The sequence below is a fragment of the Limulus polyphemus genome, unplaced genomic scaffold (assembly GCF_000517525.1).
Source record: "Limulus polyphemus unplaced genomic scaffold, Limulus_polyphemus-2.1.2 Scaffold346, whole genome shotgun sequence".
Classification (NCBI taxonomy): domain Eukaryota; kingdom Metazoa; phylum Arthropoda; class Merostomata; order Xiphosura; family Limulidae; genus Limulus; species Limulus polyphemus.
In genome coordinates, this window is record NW_013665956.1 from 17,433 (window position 1) to 36,558 (window position 19,126).

The 19,126-nt window shown below is 35.2% G+C and overlaps 1 protein-coding gene across 8 annotated transcripts in view; it reads left to right on the forward strand.

The window, feature by feature from the left end:
* Window positions 1–19,126, forward strand: part of LOC106457564 — a 117,963-nt gene that overhangs the window by 13,541 nt on the left and 85,296 nt on the right. For 7 of the 8 annotated variants that reach the window (XM_022383551.1, XM_013916996.2, XM_022383553.1 and 4 more), the window contains exon 3: window positions 9,219–9,340. The exons of the other annotated variant lie outside the window; for it this stretch is intronic. In XM_022383551.1, coding sequence (XP_022239259.1) covers window positions 9,219–9,340 — 122 coding nt within the window. The remainder of the gene's footprint in view (window positions 1–9,218; window positions 9,341–19,126) is intronic. 8 annotated transcript variants of the gene reach the window in all.

A 19,126-nucleotide genomic window follows, 5' to 3' on the forward strand; every position in this document is an offset into this window, starting at 1 on the left:
GGATATCCGGAAACATTGTCTTAGAACACTTGAATAAAGAGAGGTAGTTGTTCATAATGTTCAACTGCTTAGATATACCTGTTTTACACACACACATATATATATTTATTTACAGGAAACGGATATCCGGAAACATTGTCTTAGAACACTTGAATAAAAAGAGTCAGTTGTTCATATTGTTCAACTGCTTAGATATACCTGTTTTACACACATATATATATTTATTTACAGGAAACGGATATCCGGAAACGTTGAGGCATTGCTATATCGTTTCGTTTCACGCTACGAAACCTCTTTCAAAACGTTTTACTTACGATTGTTCTCTAATATCTGGTTTTAGTAATAAAAGGGTTGTATCGAATATACTGTTCCCTACTATTTGTATGTATGTATGAATACACATTTGATCAAATAGTATGCAGTTAACTAACTCTTTTTCATTTATAACTTCAAAACCTTGTACCTGATGATGACAAAACCTTGTCATCAAGTGTAAGGTAATGCATTTGGGTTATCATATTTTTAATGAATTTCAATCACACATTAAATACAGATAAGAAACCACTTAATAATGGCTGGAGACGGCTTAAATGTGTAATGAAGAAAAACTTTAATATAAGTTTAACATGACAGTAAATGTACAACGTTTTAAACTTAAAGGTCATTTGCTAAGTATTTCTTCAAGTTGTCAATCAATTCAAATCATTCTACTGTATACGTACCTCTACATCATTAGTTCAGCTAGAGGAAATCATGAATTTGATGTCATCAGTAAACTTTAGTAGTTAGATTTATTTTGCCTTTGTGGTGCAGGATGACACTGTGCATTTTCTATTCCTCAGTTAATATGTATATTTTTTCAAAATGGTTATTTTCCTTTCAGTTCAAGCTGCTTAAGTAGATTTTTGCAGGACCTGGATTCACTAATTAGCAATTAACCACATTTTCATGCAGGAAAGATAGCTATCTTTTCTGTTAGTGAATTGGATAATGGCCCAGGATTCCCCTATTATTGCATTTGAGTTTTAATAAATGAAGATAATGTGGTTGAGGAGTGACAAGTATAACTTGGCTAAGTGTGATAGTATGGCAGGCCTTAACAAATATTTTCAGATTTAAGAGCCAGGTGTGCCTAACCTAACATTACTACTGTTTGTACTGGGAAATGGGGGCACATATTAGGGTTTATTTTAAGGAAATTTTAGAACTGCACAAATCTTTGAGGCAGGTGCCATAACTCAGTATTTAGATTCTGTGAGTCTGAGAAGCATTTGTTTTTAGATTATAAGCTAGATACAACTTTGCATTGTTTGCAAACCTTGAATTTATGAAAGTTTTACTGTTTTAACCATCTTTTACCATGTAGTGTTTGACATAAAATGTAAATTAAAGTACAATTAAGCATAGTTTTGCATTTACATGTGTTTTAAGTCTTTTAACCAGCCTTTGCCATGTAAGCTCATGTAGTATTTGACACAAAATGTAAACTAAAGTACTATTCAACATATGTAAGACCAAAAATATATTTCTTGTCATATAAACACAGTGTTTTAAGTTTTAACCATCTTAGTATTTGACTAAAATTTTAAAACAAAGTTCTAATCAGCGTATGTAAAATTAAAAATATACTTCTTGTCATATAAACAGTAAACAAAGGTACTTTTGCTTTTCAGTATCATGGTCATGCATTGGCTTCTTGTTTCTTTATATGACATTGGAGTTTTTGTTATAAATTTTAGTACTGTACAAAATTAGTTTTAGAACTACACAAATTGATTTAGAACTGCAGAAGTAGGGGTCTACTGCACATTAAAATAAACCCTGGCACATATATTTATTTACTTTTACACGAATGAATGCATGCTACTATGTGCCACAGTGAAATTTTATGTTGCCATGGTGACCTGGCACCAAGATTTTGTCGAGGCCTGTATTTTGTATTAAAGGCCAAATTCTCCTTGTTTAGCAGATTTCCCTTTATTTAAGCTTTTAACCCTCTCTCCCCGGGTACCCTTTACTGCGCGTGACACAAGGTTTTAGTGTCTTGCATTAAAAATTTTGTTAAACTATTTTTTGTTTATGTTATGTCAATTAGAATAGAATAAAGTCTTAGCTAATAATCCATATTTTAATAGTATACAAGTTTTAAGTTCTTAATTTTACAAGGAATATATTAAAAAATACTGAATTTACACTAGTGTGACCCACGTGACACATTTTGTCTTAGCATGCCATCATCCCTATTTTATCCATCACCCCTCAAAAATGTACGAAATTAAATGTAAAATACTCTCTATAAAATCATTACTGCTTAAGCAAACCATAATTTTTATAGCCTTCAATTTTGTTTTGTTACAGAGCTATCAAATAGAAAATCAGACACTTCTTGTCACACCCACTCTTTCACAATTCATTGATAGTTCTCTCTTACATTTCATTATATATTACCTATAACTAATTGAAAGTCAAGGTTTTCATCTATCAAACGATATATTTTATAATGTTGTGTTCTGAACAGATAATCATCAATTTCACTGAGAGTAGCAACATCGTTCCCATGGGAAAGTTAACGACTAGCTTGATTGAATTTGTAATGGCTCTTATCGCATAGTTAGAAAGCCGGGAATATTTTGAGAGGCAAATGAATTTGTCTACTTTTTGCATGTTATTAGTCCATATTCTTTGGTGCACTATTTAATTAAATAAAAATTAAGTGCTTTACTATAATTACTATAAAAAATCAGGCTTAACTCTCCTTGACAATTGAGGGCAAGAAAAAAGAAGATTGGGTAAGTACTTTATTTCTTGTTTTTCATATTTATACTTTATTTATTATTATAAAAGTAACTAAAAATCTACAAATATGGATCTTTTTAAGTTATTTAAGACTATATTAGGTAAAATAAGTAATAATAATAATATAATTAAAATAGTTCACGAGGCACGCATGGGAGCAGCACGTAGGTAATGTAATTCGATAGTGTAACGTGAACTACATGTTCCTCGAGTGATTTACAACTTATAATGGTGCAGATATTGGTTACACATGGTTCAAAGGGCAATAAAAAAATAAAATAAAATTATAAATAGATGTATAATGTTATGAACTTAGAGCTTAGGATATATGAATGTAGTTTCATGTTACAATTTGAAGTCATTCAAGAAAGAAAAAAAGGTTAATTTTTTTTGGTGGTTATGAAGTAGGTCGAATTGACCAATCCTGTTTTGAGATAGGGTGGAGAAAATAACATATAAACTATAAGGATTTAGTGAAAAAAAACGTTTGAAATGTATTTAGGAGGTTTTATGGATTACACAAAAGAAATTTGAGATGATGAAAAGTATTTTTAATTTTAACATGAAAAATATTTTGCTCATGGACTATTCAAAACAAATATTCAATATATTCATGGACAGATCTTTATTATATTTTATTAAAAATACTTCACTAAGAAATATGAGTTTTTGTATGTGAAAGACTTGTAATAATACCTGAAAGTCTGCCAAATTTTGTGGAGATATACCCAATATATTGAGAGTTATAAGTATTAAATTTATAAAGACTTTAAACGAGTACAAAAGGTCACTTGACTCGGTCAAAGTAACTGACCCCATTGTTGAGAGAGTTAATAGACTTTGAGAATTGCTGAGATATTTATTCAACTTTTGAGTTGGACTTTGTACATAACACAACTTAACTTGGATTGAACTTGTAGAGTTTTTGTAAGTTTCCCACTTTTACTCCTAGTGTGATACTTTGTTTTATATTTTAACTTTGGGTTTAATTTCAGTTTAGATTTTTATATTCTTCGTTTACCTTACAAAGAAGGGGCACAGCCTGGACTGGTGAGAGAGAGCTCATTAAGGTTCCATTTCCATTCCTTCTGATTTTGCTTTCTTTTGCCTAACCACCTGACACTTCAATAAATTTTGCTTTCCTTTAACTCTCAAAAAGTCTGACATCCTTTAGAACCTTAAGAAAAACACTGTCATGTTCTGGCATTTTATCTTTTTTTTTTTATCTCTATCTTTTGACATACCATAATTGAAGTAATACCTACATGATGAGGTAATGGCCATTATTTTCCATAAAATGCATAGTCATGAATATTGCTAACATCCTCTTATAAAAACAGAGAAACATTTAAAAGCTTAACTTAATGCAAGTGGATAGGTTCTTGTGAGTATGTCATGACATTTTATAGTTACATTCAAAATTTAATAACTTTTATGTATTTCAATAAAATTAACAGAATGTAGTTTGTAATTCATATGTTTATATAGTACAAGTTTTAATTTCAAAAGAAAATATTTAAAAAATTCTCAACCTTTATTGTCACAACATGCAAGTGCTATCAAGTATTCCAATTTTAGTTAGTATAACTTCAAAATCTCAACATATACACTGCCTCTGTTATTTTAGATGCTGTTTATAAACAGTTCTGAGGTTGAATATACAGTTTGAACACCATAACTTCTCCAGTTAGTGGCAGTTACTAAGATATAAATATTACAAACCCATGACAAATTCTCTGTCCATCTTTCCTTAATTCTCAAGTCAATTTTCCAAACCATGTTATCTTATTTGACTTACTTGTTTATAACCAATAGAAGAAGCTTATTTTAAACTACAAGCTCCCTATGGTCCATGGGCATCTGCAAGGGGGGCACTTGCCACCTCCCTTGAAAATAAGATAAATATTTCTATATTTCTTTCTATATTCATTCAGTAAATTTATAATTATAGTAAACATTGCTATCTATAGCTTCACGGAAACGGCTTGGATGGAAAACACCAGCACCATCTCCATGGGGTTAATCATCTCATGTTCTCCAATAAAAGTATTGCTATCATCATCCTGTAAAGGCCTAATCCTCCATTTCAAGATCTTACATACAGTTAACCTTCCTAAAAAAACATTTGTTTTATTAAATTACCAATTATCTGTTTCTCAAAAACTGTTTTGGTTTTCTACTTTTTATTTGGATCAAAGCCATAGGTATTCCAAAGTTCTGTTAATTCTTCACGCTGTCTACAAGGAATGTTGGCTATAATTCCAAGTTTATTATGTGTACCTAGGCAAAATGTGGCAAGCTTTTAGTAACATGTACAAGTCTGTTGTACACAAAAGACTGGATGTTACAAAAGTATCTGTACTCAAGATATGTCTATGAATTGCTGACATCAGTCTGACAAGTTGTAGTGCAAGGTGATGTTCATGTGAAAAATAAAAATACTTTTGTCCATTGTACAGCTTGGATATTTTTTTTGCGTAACCTCTAGAACCTCCAATATGCATATATACAGTTTTTTTTCAAAGTCCTTATATATCGTATTTGGTATTTAATCTCCTCTACCATGTACTGTTGCTAAATCAACAATATAGAGTAAAATGAACAGTTGATAACTCTGACATTAAAAACATAATATCATGATGAATGGTACTCTGTAAAAGGTCATGGCATACACACATTGACTCCCACCTGTGTACATAAGGTTAAATTATTACAAGTATGGTATTTATCCCTGTTTATCTTCTTTATGTTTTTAGTAAGCCAATTAAGTTTCAGATCTTTCTTGTTATCTCTTTCCCTTTATTAGAAACATCTATCTTGAATTAAAATCAATTTATTGTATTTTCAAACACTTCTCAAGTCTGCCCCACACCACTTGTTAACTCACTGTACCAATTCAGTAATGATAAATCTTGTGCCATGGCTTCAAAATTGGCTTTTTGAAGATCAAGAACTAAATTTCATTTCTCTTAATCTAATCAAGTAGTGAAACATCTAATGCAGTTTTCACTTTTTATAAACACTGTATATAAGCTTGGTCATTTTGATCTGTAAAACTATATGCAATAAAACTGTGAATGTACTAAATCTATCTTGCCTGTTGTAGCTGTCACTCAGATGTCTATGGCATAGTTATCTCTTAAACTCTCTTTAACTGCATTTACTTTCTGCTTTACCCCAACCAGTCTTTCCTTCCATAGTCTTTGGTAGCAAGGGTCAGTGGTCATGCCTTTTCTCCCATATCCCTTCCTTCTATATCCCTTGTGTATGTTTTTTTGATACTAGGCAGACTCTTGTGTCCTGTCCAGGCTGTTTGTTGTTTTTGTCACACTTCATCTTTTTGGGGTTCCATTCACCATCCTTTCATTCCTTGGGATCCCTCCTCTACATGAGATCTTTTTTCCTTCCACCCTCACAAGATGAATCTGCCTACTCATCTGTCTGGTATATGCCTCATTGAGGGTGGATGATTGTAGGTTCTTCTCATCAGATTCATCACCTCCGACGTTATCTAGCTACTCTTTTTCATTGACTTTTGATGCTATTCTTCAGGCTGACATGTGGACTATTCTACACATCTTTGTTGCCCATTATCTGCTCCAACTGGCTTTTTAATCTCCCTAGGGATTTAGACTTCCACCTATGACTATTTTCCAATGCACACACTGTCTATGGACAGGTGAGTGTACAAATTTTTTTCTTACCTCGCAATCAATGTAGGATCCCACTAGGCAGCTAGTGTTGCCTCCCAGGATATACTTACTCAAAACCTGCATTGAGCTAGGATAATGGAAAGTATTTTTTACATCTGCCCTGGTTCTAAAAGTGTCCACTGTGAGATGAGGTGTTCTGGAAGACCATTTGAGGTTTCCTTGTGGTATTTCTATATATGTATATTACTTTTCATGTCAGATCCACACCATAACCATTCCATGGACTATCATGGACAAAGGCAGCGCCAGAGCAGTGTTTCCGCCTACTTTTATGGCTAGAACTTGCTGGATTTTAAAAATAGGGTTTCATGATCTCCCACTGTACTGTCTCCTGTAAAAGACCTTTTGGAACTAAAGTACTGATGAATATCTGGACACATTTTCTGGGTCTTCTCTATGTGAATTCTCTCTCTCTCATCGAGTGAAGCATGGGAGACCTTTGTCAGTTATCAGTTCCTAGGTTCTGGGTTGGTGGACCATGGAGAATCCTCACTTAATGGGACCTAATTGCTGAGGCTAGAGCAAGAAGTCCCTCTATGATGAAGAGTGGGGTTGGGGTGACACCAGAGTATAGTGCAGGTCACCCTACATATATAACTGATATATCACACTTCAAGTGTACCGATGGTACAACTCACTAAACCAATCCTTTTATACAGATCCATCCTTCTCCTGCAGCCAAAGTCTATTCAGTAGAGCCAAGGTGAACTCTCTATTCCGGATCCATTCCACACTTTACTGAAAAAAAAAACAACAACAAAAAATAACACCACACTTCTGCAGCTGGAATGGGGCTTGTAGAGACTGACAGTAGAGTTAAAGTGAAAACACTGTATACATCAATGATGTATCACTCACATAGCCTACTCCCACAACAGGCAAGTGGACCCATAGTGACTGATGATTGAGTAGAGGTTTATATAAGCATCCATCCTTACATGATTCCATACAGTGTCCTTCTCGCACAGATGATGAGGGCCGAAGAGATGGATGGTACAGGAGGTGAGAACAGATACTTTTCACAAGTGCCCTTCTCCCACAGCTGGTTTTGACCTGTCAAGTCTGGTGGTAGTCTAAATGAGCCTCACCCTCGCTCATATATTAGTTGTCCAACAGCTTATGTGAGAGTGTTCAGACAGCTATGTACCTATTATGCCCATCCTTGTGACACAATTATGGCTTTTTTTTTATCTTCTGTTCTCCTACATGGGCATAGAGTATACCCTGGATGAGAAGAGATGTGGTCTCCTACAGATGTGCTCTGTCATTGGGAGTTACACCTCATGAAGAAAGCTTGTCTATATAATCATTGCACCTGTCCCTCCACCATCTCAATGTGAGATTCTAGCTATTGTGTGTGAGTATTTGTTTTGGAAGTTAACATTTTCTTTACTGGAAAATGTATTTCCAATAGATATTCACCTTCCTACTTTTATGGTGCTCATTTTTTCTTTGCCTTGTCAAAGAATAAGGATACACAAGCATGAATATTTGTGCATGAAGGTGTAGTGCATTCCTATTGGTGGAGGGTTCTGTTGCATGACAACATCATAGTGGTGCAAGTTCATGTGGTTTCATATGAGATTATGTATGAGTTTTTACAAGGCTGGTGGTTTGTAAATCTCTTTGGCAGATCATGCAAACTCAAGAGGAAAGAAGCTATTCTGTGTATGGAGGTGCATGTATTTTAGAAATACATTTTCAGGTAAGGAAAATGTTAACATTCCCTACTTATCCATTTATCTATTTGAAATTCATTTTAATTCAGACAATATTAATATTGATACAAGGTTTATTGTTTCATTATTGCTGAACTTCCAAACTGTGTTTGAACATGGAAGATTATTTCAGTACATCTAACACCTCTATATCTAACTCCCCTATACTTGTAAGAAATCATGGGGATTTTATTATAAACTGGGTACATTATATTTTTACTTTCTTTATTCTTGAGATTTACAGAGCAAAATTTAAGTTCTTTGTTGTTTTGTTTTTGTTTAGTTTTATTTTTTTATTATAATAAATCTATATAAAATGACTTACTTTACATTTTGTCATTTGTTTTGCTGATCATCTATTTTTGGGGTAATTTAAGTTGAACTTGGTAAAATTGTTAATTGATATATTTAAGACATATTTTTTCTAAGGGTGTTTCTGATGCTGCTTTCCCACTAGCATACTAAATGTGACAAGCTTTCTCAAACAAAAAATAAGGCAGTGCTGAATTCATGGTGAGAGTAACTTGACAGACTGAAAGTAGTGTGATTGAAATGTGCAATGTGGTGAGGAAATTATTAAAAAAATCAGGTAGAATAATGTGGAGTTCACAACCAAAATGCAAAATTGTCCAACATTTCCCTCAAACAGTGTCATCATAACAGAGTAATAAGCCACCAGAAACTTTTAATTTTGTATGACATGTTTTCTCTTTGTATGTTGTTTTCACAACACCATAAAGTCTAGAACTAACACCAGTATTAGCAAAAGTAAGTTATTTATTTTAATTTTATAGAAGGAAACCGAAATCCCCTAGTGGCAAAACTTGTTAGAGCCATGCAAACATGTCAGTAGTTATCCTTGACAGTCTGGATGGAAGTGTGCTACTGTGAAAGTAGTATATGTAATTTATTTAGTTTATTTTGCTGACATATATTGTAGAAAAACTGTTGTTTTTGAAAATTCATTACTCTGTTTTGTTACTACTATTAGCTGCCCCTATCTAACCATCAAGTATCACATAGCAATACCAATTATCCAAGGAGTGGTTACTTTATTTGTTTTGGCTAACTTCTCTCTTGCAACATTCTTGGATCCAGGAGTCATTCCTAAAGGTAAGGTTGTTTTTGAAATCTTGTTTTAAGATGTAATCTTTGGTAAAATAAAACTTGTTTGAACTCACTTAATACTTTTACGTAGTAGATTTGTGCATTCAAGTTTGTATGGCAAATTTGCTACGTATGCTTTAAATCTAGTAATTAGTAAATAAATATGCTACACAGGGATGAGAATTGACTGTCATTTGTATTTTCCACTGTTTCTGTCACAAAATTGACTATTCACCCAGGGCACTCAAATACAGTGAGAAAAATGTCAGTGAGGGTGCTGGGTCTAGAGACAAAATATTAGAACTAGTAGGCTCTGTCTGAGCTTGTCTTGTTTGTTCTAATATTTACACAACCAAAACTGATATGTAAGCAGTTCTTCATTTTAATAAATACAAGGAGAGCTTCAAACTTCTATCCCTAAATTACCAAGGAGAGAAGTTGCTCTTCTCAAAACAAAAACAAATTAACAAAAAAATGAGTATAAAAACAACAAATTCTAGCATGGGTTTATATTGTGACAGCTCAGAAACTGTTTATTTTGAGCTGCAAACCTGATTAAAGAAATCATTTACAAGACCTTTAACATATTTGGAGTCATCTTGTAATTTATCATAATAATAGGTCCTTCATTGTAATGTGGCTTAATGAAAGTCTACGATCTGACAACGTGGCTGTCAGGATGCTGAAACCACACTCAACCCTGCTGTTACTTACACAAATTACCTAAACAACTTTCACAAGCAAACTCAGGTTTGGCAAATCCTTCTGCCTGTACTGTAGAATCTGTTCCTGTAGACCTGTGGTACCTACACCTTGGTTGAAGCTCTTCTGTAAATTCTTCAGGGTCTTCAACTCTCACTTGTTCTTGCTTACTTCATACCCAGCAGCTTCCACTGGAGTTGAGATGTGGACAGCAACAGCTTCCAGAAACTCAAATTCAGATGCTACATCACTCCTCCAGTTGACTGGGTTTACCCAAGACATGTTTTTATGTGGGCTATTGTCATAGGCTCTAAATTGTTCAACATGGCACTGGATTAGAGCTGGAACCACTTTCTGTCTGAGCATGTCTGACTTGTGAGCATCAGTTGTATCAGTGCCACCACGATGAGGTACTACATGAGTCATTCTATCCAAAGTGGCTGATGTGAACTCCTTGTTTTCTTCACTTCTTCTCATGTGATCTTCTTTGGGAAGATCACAAGAGATCTTGTTGCCATCGATGGTGTATCCTGCTTTCATCATGAGGGAGTTTCAGTATTCATGTTTAAGTCCTGCATTCTCATCTTTGTCAATTCAATGGCTGGCAACACCCCAAAAGTATGAAGTTTTCCTCTCTCAAACTTCAGTGACAGGGAGGAGACTATGTTCAGGATCTCATAGAGCAGACAGCTGGTAGCAAGAGACTGGTAACCTCTCAGTTTCTTCAGTATACCTTTCAGCTTGGAGTTTAGTTTGCTATGCATGTAGTGTGCAGTAAAATTCTCAATTGCCTGAGCAAGGGGGATTCAGTTATTCAATAGGATGCAAACACCCTTTCATTGGTGGCCTACAACACGTGTTCCATGGTATTTTGGGAACTTGTATATCTGACATTCCTGTGCCTTTGCTGTTTCTTTAAAGTGCCTCTTGAATTTCCCAGACCTCTTCATCATATAGTAGATCCTTTGGGTAGTCATCAGATCCTTTACTTAGTCAAAAGCTTGTATGTTCAGAACAGATTAGATGGGTTTTCTGGCTCTCCAAAGTCAATCAAGAATATATGTTCTGGGGACACCTTGGTGGAAACATCTACCTCAAACACAGTGAACTCCTCTTGAAATCGAAGGCCATTGGGAATATACACATTAAGGTTACTCCTCATGCTACTTTGAATTCCTCACAAGGAGTTATTGTTAAGAGGGATTTAAAGAACATCCCTGAGTCAGAGATCCTCACTGGTTTCTGCAGCCAAGGAGTTTTTCCTGTGCAAGGCATCTCCACTTGCAAGGATGGAATTATGCTGCCAACTAATGTTTTCATTCTGACATTTATATTGCCACGTCCACCTGCCACTGTCAAGGCAGGTTATCTTAACTGTAAGGTATGGCTTTATATCCATAACCCTGTCTGGTGTTTCTAGTGTCAGCAGTTTGGACATTCAAAGACATCTTGTCGTGGTTCTTTGACATGTGCTTGTTGTGTGAGCAAAGACCATGATGCTTATGAATGTCAACTGGACCTTTACTGCATTAATTGTAATGGTTCTCACCCCTCTTATTATAGATCTTGCATTAAGTGGGTAGAGGAGAAAGCAGCATCGCATTTAAAAACAGTTAACAACATTTCTTATCCAGAGGCTCGAAAGTTGTTGTCTCCAACTCCATCGCAGACAAATGCTGCTATGCTCAATTACACTGCTATAGTTGGTGTGCAGACAGAGCTTTCCATGCTACCATCAGAGTCTTTTTTCCATCATATGAAGAATATTTTGCCATCTTTTGATAAATGAATTGACAAGTCCAGGTCTACTCCTATCTCTGTCCCCATCATTCTTTCCAGTGACTACCTGGGTCCACCTCTTTTGGCCCAGGCTTCTAGTTTCTGCTCAGGTCCATCTTCTTCAGTCCTGAAATGCAAAACAATTATTCATTCATGATCTCAGTCGCTAGAATCTATGTCTACTGACAGAGACCTGTCCGCTTGACCCAGTGCAGGATCCATGGAGGTCAATAGATCTCTGCCTTGTAAAGAAAAAATGGTGTGGTTCTCCACCTAAGTAAAAATGGCCACTTTGATACACTGGAACTGTCGAGGTTTCCATTCTAATCTGGATGACATTAAGGCCTTGATCGATTACTATCATCCTATGTGACTTCCCTTACAGAAAACATTCCTGAAACCTGCCGATACAGTCACCTTTTGGCAGTTTTCATTATACCAGAATGACAGGTTGTGTGATGGATGAGTGCATGGAGGGATGACACTGTTGGTCGACCAGCACTTGCTCACCTTGTCTGTGCCACTTGATACACCCTTGCAGGCCGTAGCTATCCATGTTTCCTTGGGTTGTACCATCACTGTTTGTTCTTTCTACTTGTCACCTGGAGAGACTTACAATCAAACAGACCTTTATACTCTCATAGAACAGTTGCCATTTCTTTTTGTAATCCTGGGAGACTTTAATGGACACAATCCCTTCTGGGGTGGTGCTGATATTGATGGGAGGGGTCGTTCTGTAGAGTGTATGCTCATGGATCACAACCTTTCTCTCTTCAATACTGGTTCCTTTACCAATTTTTATGCACCTAGTCAATCTTTTACTGCTATTGATCTATCTATCTGTCACCTTCACTTTTCCCTCATTTCTCTTGGAGGGTTGACAGTGATCCACAGGGTAGTGATGATTTTCCTATGGTTTAGAGAGAGATGGCTGTGGTCGATGCTACCTGACCTGAGTGCCACAGAGGAACTTGGACCAGGCCAATTGGCTGTCTTTCGCCACTCTCTTGGAACTGAATTTTGCTATCGTTAGTCTTCTATCTATTAACAACTGCTTATCCCACTCTTTCTAACTGAAATGTTTTCCAGTGGGCCTGTGCCCATGCTAGACAGGTGAGACGTCAAAGCCAAAAGGAATCTTGGATTAAATTTACAACTAGCATCTCTTCTACCACCAGTTCCAAAGTCATATGGGACAAGATTTGGAAAGTTATTGGGAAGTATTCATCTTGCTCTCCAATGGCCAGGAAGATGCTGATATACAAAGCATCATCAATACTCTTGGTAAGAGCTTTTCTTGTGCATCTAGCACTCCTGTTTCTTCCCTCTGCCTTCTTGGCCATCAAGTCTCGAGCAGAGCGATTGCCTATTTTCTTTTGGGCCGATCATCTCTATGACTGATAATGTTCACTATGAGATGCTATGCCATCTCACTCCTGCTTTTCTTGCTTTTCTTATGGTTGTCTTTAACCAGAAGTTGGCAAAAGAATGTTTTTCCTGATGCTTGGTGCCAGGCTATGGTCCTTCTTTTCTCTAAATCTGGGATGGATCCCAAGATTCCTTCTAATTATCACCCAGTTGCTTTGACATGCTGTCTGTGTAAGGTCTTAGAAAGGTTAATGCTCATCTTGTTTGGTTCCTTGAATCAAACAACCTTCTTTTGCCCTCCCAGTGTGGGTTCTGTCAACAGTGCTCCATTGTTCACCACCTGATTCGACTTGAGACCTCAATCAGGGAAGCCTTTTTTAAGAGGGAACATCTTCTTTCTGTTTTCTTTGATCTTGAGAAGGCTTATGACACTACGTAGAGGTTCGACATTTTGTGGGACCTTCACTCATATGGGTTGTGTGACCATCTATCCATCTATTCCAAGTTCATGTGGGATCAACACTTTTCTGTTCTTTCACACAGGAATTTGGAATCCCTCAGGGCTGTGTCTTGAGTGTCAACTTTTCAGTATCAAGATCAGTACTATCACTACATACGTTCCTCCTACTGTTGCAAATTGAATCTATGTCGACGACTTCCACATCTCGTGTTGGTCGTTGAACATAAGGTTTACTGAGCAGAAGCATGCACCATTTGCATGTAATTTTGCCACCAACGGGGTCTACACCCCAATCCTGAACTCCGTCTTGGTGGTGGTGTTCTTCCCGTGGTCCCTGAGTCAAAGTTCTTGGAGCTTATCTTTGACCATAAGCTTACTTTCATTCCTCACATGAAGCAGCTATGTGTGAAGTGTACAAGGACATTGAACACCCTCTGTGTCTTCTCTTTCATCTCTTGGGGAGTGGATCGATGCTCTATGCTCAATATTTATCATGCCCTCATTTGATCCAAACTGGACTATGGGTCTCTGGTCTATGGTTCTGCCAGGACCTCAGCCTTGAGTATGCTGGACCCCATTTACCATCTGGGGCTTTGGCTCTGCACTGGGGCTTTCCACAATTTTCAACTTCAGAGTTTGTACACTGAGTCCCACAAACCCCCTCTTCACATCTTCCATTTGCAACTTTTTCTGCAATATGCTATCAAGCCTCGATCCTTCCAAAGCATCACACCTTGGGTTGTGTCTTTCTTCCTTGGTGGGCTGTGCTTTTTCAGAATAGATGATCTGCCATTCCTACTTTTGGCCTTCTTATCCAGTCACAACTGGCTGAATTGGGTCTGGCATTGGATGACGCTGCTGTCCCCAATGGTCAGCCCATTTCACCATGGCGTACTACCATTCCCAGATGTAACCTTGCTTTGAGTCATCTGAGGAAGGCAGATACTTTCAATTGGAAGTACCATCTTCTCTTTGCTGAACATCTTTTGAACCATCCTTCTATTCCAGATGGTTCGAAATCAGGTGAGTGTGGGCACTGCCATGGTTTGTTGTGGCTAGATGGCTGCTCACAGGATCCTCTCTGTAGTTTCTGTGTTTACTACCAAATTGTATGCCATTTCTTTTTCCCTGGATCATGTAGATGCAGTACACTGATTGTACTATTTACACTGACTCTCATAGCACTCTACTGGCCCTGGAATTACTTAATGTTATTTCTCACTCTGTTCTTGTCGATATTCAACGATGACTGGCCAATTTTTCTTTATCTTCAATTACTATCCAGTTTTTCTGGATACCTGGCCATGTTGGTATTTGCAGGAACAAGCTTGCTAACACCACAGCTAAGTCCATCTGCTCTGGTGCTGTTGCGGCCATACTTGTCCCATGTATGGACTATGGTCCTGTATTCAAGGCACAGCTTTGCATCAGTTGGCAGTCAGCTTATAGAGAGCAACGTCATAACCTTTTCCAGATCAAACCTTCTGTTGCTCTTTGGCCAGCTCGTTTCCATAAGGATCAGAACGAAAAAGTTGTCCTGGCTAGGCTATGCATTTGTCACAGTTTTCTTACTAATCATTTATTTTTATCTGGCACTGATAATAGAAGCATGTACATACCTTTTAAATTTTCGTAGAATAGTTTTCAAACTTTTTTTAGTCATATGCGTAATTTCACATGTTGATCTTTTCACTTGTAGTTTATTTTTAATTTTCCTTTCCAATTCTTTGTCGTTTATTCATTATCCCAATATTGACAACATGTCCCGTGCAGTGCTCTGTTGTTATAGGGCAAGTCCAATGCATAAAATCCAAACACGATCACACAAGGAAATGATGCCATTTTGCTTAGACATCTTGGTAAGCCAAACTACAACAAATTAAACGTATAAAAATCATAAAAATTTCAAATATGCATTTTAAAACACAAATAATACATAATTAATTAAGATATAAATATAAAACCAAAATGCAATCTAACTGTTAAGCAAACCAATACATATAAGGAGAGAAACACTTGCTAAACATTACATACCCCTCAAGAGAACATTAGACAAAGCTTATTTTCTATTTGATACTACAGATCCATACACAGGTAGAGGTTTCTTCAGGCTATAAATGAATAGTGCAAAATATGTTCTTTCTAGTGATTATAAAAATGCCAGTCAATTTCAAAGTGTTGCTTGACAACACAGCTTTGTCTTTGCTTCGAAATATTAGAATGTTGTTTCACATGGGGAGAAATTCTTGGAAGTTTTCCCTTAGCTAATGAGAGACAGCTGGAACTGTACTTTAACCATCTATGCTGACAGTCTATATTAGCAACTTGAGAATTTTAACCGCAGTTTTAATTGCTGTTTCAGATATTTTTTTAAATACAGGAATAATATAAAATCTTAAATTATAATGTACTTGATAATAGTAATTTCATTAAATTATGTTTATAAAAGAAAGTAGTTTAATTCCATTTTGAATTTAACTTGGTAAAATCTCTTGACATGGGCAGAAAGGGATTTAAAGGTTGAGTGTGGTCAAAGGGTTAAAGTTTAAAAATAGGTTTATTTCAATCAGTGTTGATTTCATTTTGATGTAGATCCACTGTTCAAAGAAGGATACAAACACAGTGTTTGAAGAATCCATCATTATTCAGCTAATTAAGAACAGTATGAACTAAATATAACATTGAAATGTGTATTATAGTTTATTTAAGATATAGCTAAAATAAAATTAAAGATAGTAAGAAGTTAAATTACAATTGTAAATGTATGGTGGTTGGTGCTACTAAATAGTTAAGATTTCCATTTGCTATTTAGAAGTATGTTTAAGAACGAAAACAAGAGGGCCGAAGGTCAAGTGATACCATAATAATTTTTTTTCTCTAAACTTGTTGCAGATAACTACAAAACAATTTTCAAGTAGTAAATGTAGGATAAATCCAAGACTTTACTGAGAGTAAACTTTTGTTCAACAACTAAAATGTTATCTGATAGTGTTCGGAACCAAATAATTGGGATTTGGTTTTTAACTTCTGGAACTTCACTTTGAATTTTTGATAAATGTAATCATTTAGGAAATAAATTTATGTTCATAAATGAAAAATTCACATTTTTTCTCTGTAATACTTCTCTGACCATTTGTTGCTGTTAGTGAAGCACAAAGCTACAAAATGGGCTATCTGTTCCACCACGAGTATTGAAACCCGGTTTCAGGTATTGTAAGTTTGCAGACATACTGCTGTGCCACTGAAGGGCCTGACCGTTTGAAAATGTAAACACTAGGAACCATTGATTTTGTGTTTTTACAGGATTATGCCCTTTTTGAGGATCTATAGCAATTAAATTCTTTAGTCAGCATACAGGAGTAAAAAAAAATCACCATATCTAGTCAAGTTGGTAGTGGAGCAAATTTCATTTTTCAAGGGACAACTCTGTAGTAATTGCCACATGATTTATTTACTTTTTTATTACATAAACTAGCATGACCCAGACAAGTTGATTTAACCAGTTTCATCACAGAATTGTTTGCAATCCATCATTTAGGACCTAAAAAGTTTAAGTGCATAACTATTGAATTTCATGAAATTAAGCACACTTTATAGTATCATTGGTGTTATTGTTATTCTTTAAATTAACAAACTGCCTGGCACGTACTTGTATAGAAGTATACCCATTAAATTATTTTGAACTTAGTTACATTTGATGTCAGATGCCATGTGGCTGTGTGTTTCATCACAAATTATGAACTGTTTCCGTAGGCTTCTATACCTTTCAGGGACTGGCCTCTTATTCTGCTATCAGTTTTTATTCTATATATAAAGTCTCGGCAAACTTTACATCATATTTTTACTACAACATCATGTCTATCAATCTTCTTGGTTTCATATTCAAAACGTGTCATTTATATGGAGTTCTTTTTCGTAGTATTCATTGATGACATCTTTGATTCTTTACTTGGATTGCCGAACTCAAGCCACACAAAAAAATACAACTTTCTATCCAGTGCTGCCAAAAGTTATTTCAATGCCCAAAAGCAACTGAACCAGAAAAGTTTATGTATGTACGTATAATTATTCATTAAACTACTTTTTGTTTATGTTACACCAGTTAGTATTTCATCAGGCAATATTTAAAAAATCATGAATTCCCCCTAATATGAGAAAAGTGACAAAGTTTCTGTAGCCATCCCTTCTTCTCTATTTTATTCACCACCCCTCCAATAAGTATGAAATTCAATGTAAATTACTCACTATAAAATTGTATTTGCTCAAACAAACCATAATTTTTATAGCTTCTAATTTTGTTTGGTTACAGAGCCATCAAATAGAAAATCAGACCCCTCTTGCCACACCTACCTGTCACATCTTCTCTTTTAGGATTTGTTAATAGTTCTCTCTTACATTTAATTCTATATTATCTATAACAAATAGAAAGGCAAGGTTTTCATCTATCAAATGACATATTTTATTACATTGTGTTCTGAACAGAGAATTGTCAACTTCTCTTTTAGTACAAGCTTTGTTCCCACAGGAGTGATAACGACTAGCTTGGATGAATTTGTAATGGCTATTGTTGCAAACTTAGAAAGCCAGAAAAATTATGATAGTTAGAGGAAATTGTCTACTTTTTGCATGTTATTAGTTTATGATTTTTGGTGTATTATTTAATTAACTCTCTCAACACGGGGTCGGTCAATTTGATTGAGTCATGTGACCTTTTGTACTCGTTTAAAGTCTTTATAAATTTAATACTTAGAACTCAATATATTGGGTATATCTTCACAAAATTTTGCAGTCTTTCAGTTAATATTACAAGTCTTTAACATACAGAAAGTCATATTTCTTAATGAAGTATTTTTAATAAAATAAAGATTTGTCCATGAATATATTGAGTATTTGTTTTGAATAGTCCGTGTGCAAAGTAATTTTCATTTTAGAATTGAAAGTACTTTTTGTCATCTCAAATTTTCTTTGTGTAATCCCTAAAACCTCCTCCATGCATTTAAAACATTTTTTGTTCACTAAATCCTTCTAGTTTATATGTTATTTTCTCAAAACGGGATTGGTCAATTCGACTAACCTCGTAACCACCAAAAAAAAAAGGAAATAAACCTAAATTAACCTTTTTTCTTTCTAGAATGACTTCAACTTGTAACATGAAACTACATAAGTTTATCCCAAGTATCTCTTAGTTCGTAACATTATACATGTATTTATAATTAAATTTTTTTTTATTGGCCTTTGAACTGTGTCTAACTACTATCCGCACCATTATAAGATGTAAATTACTCAGGTAACATGGTGCTCACATTATGCTATCGAATTACATTACTGCTCACGTGCGTGCCTTGTGAACCATTTTAATTATATTATTATTATTATTTATTTTACCTAATCTAGTCTTAACTAACTTAAAAAGATCCATATTTTTAATTTTAGTTACTTTTATAATAATAAATAAAGAATAAATGTGAAAAATAAGAAATAAA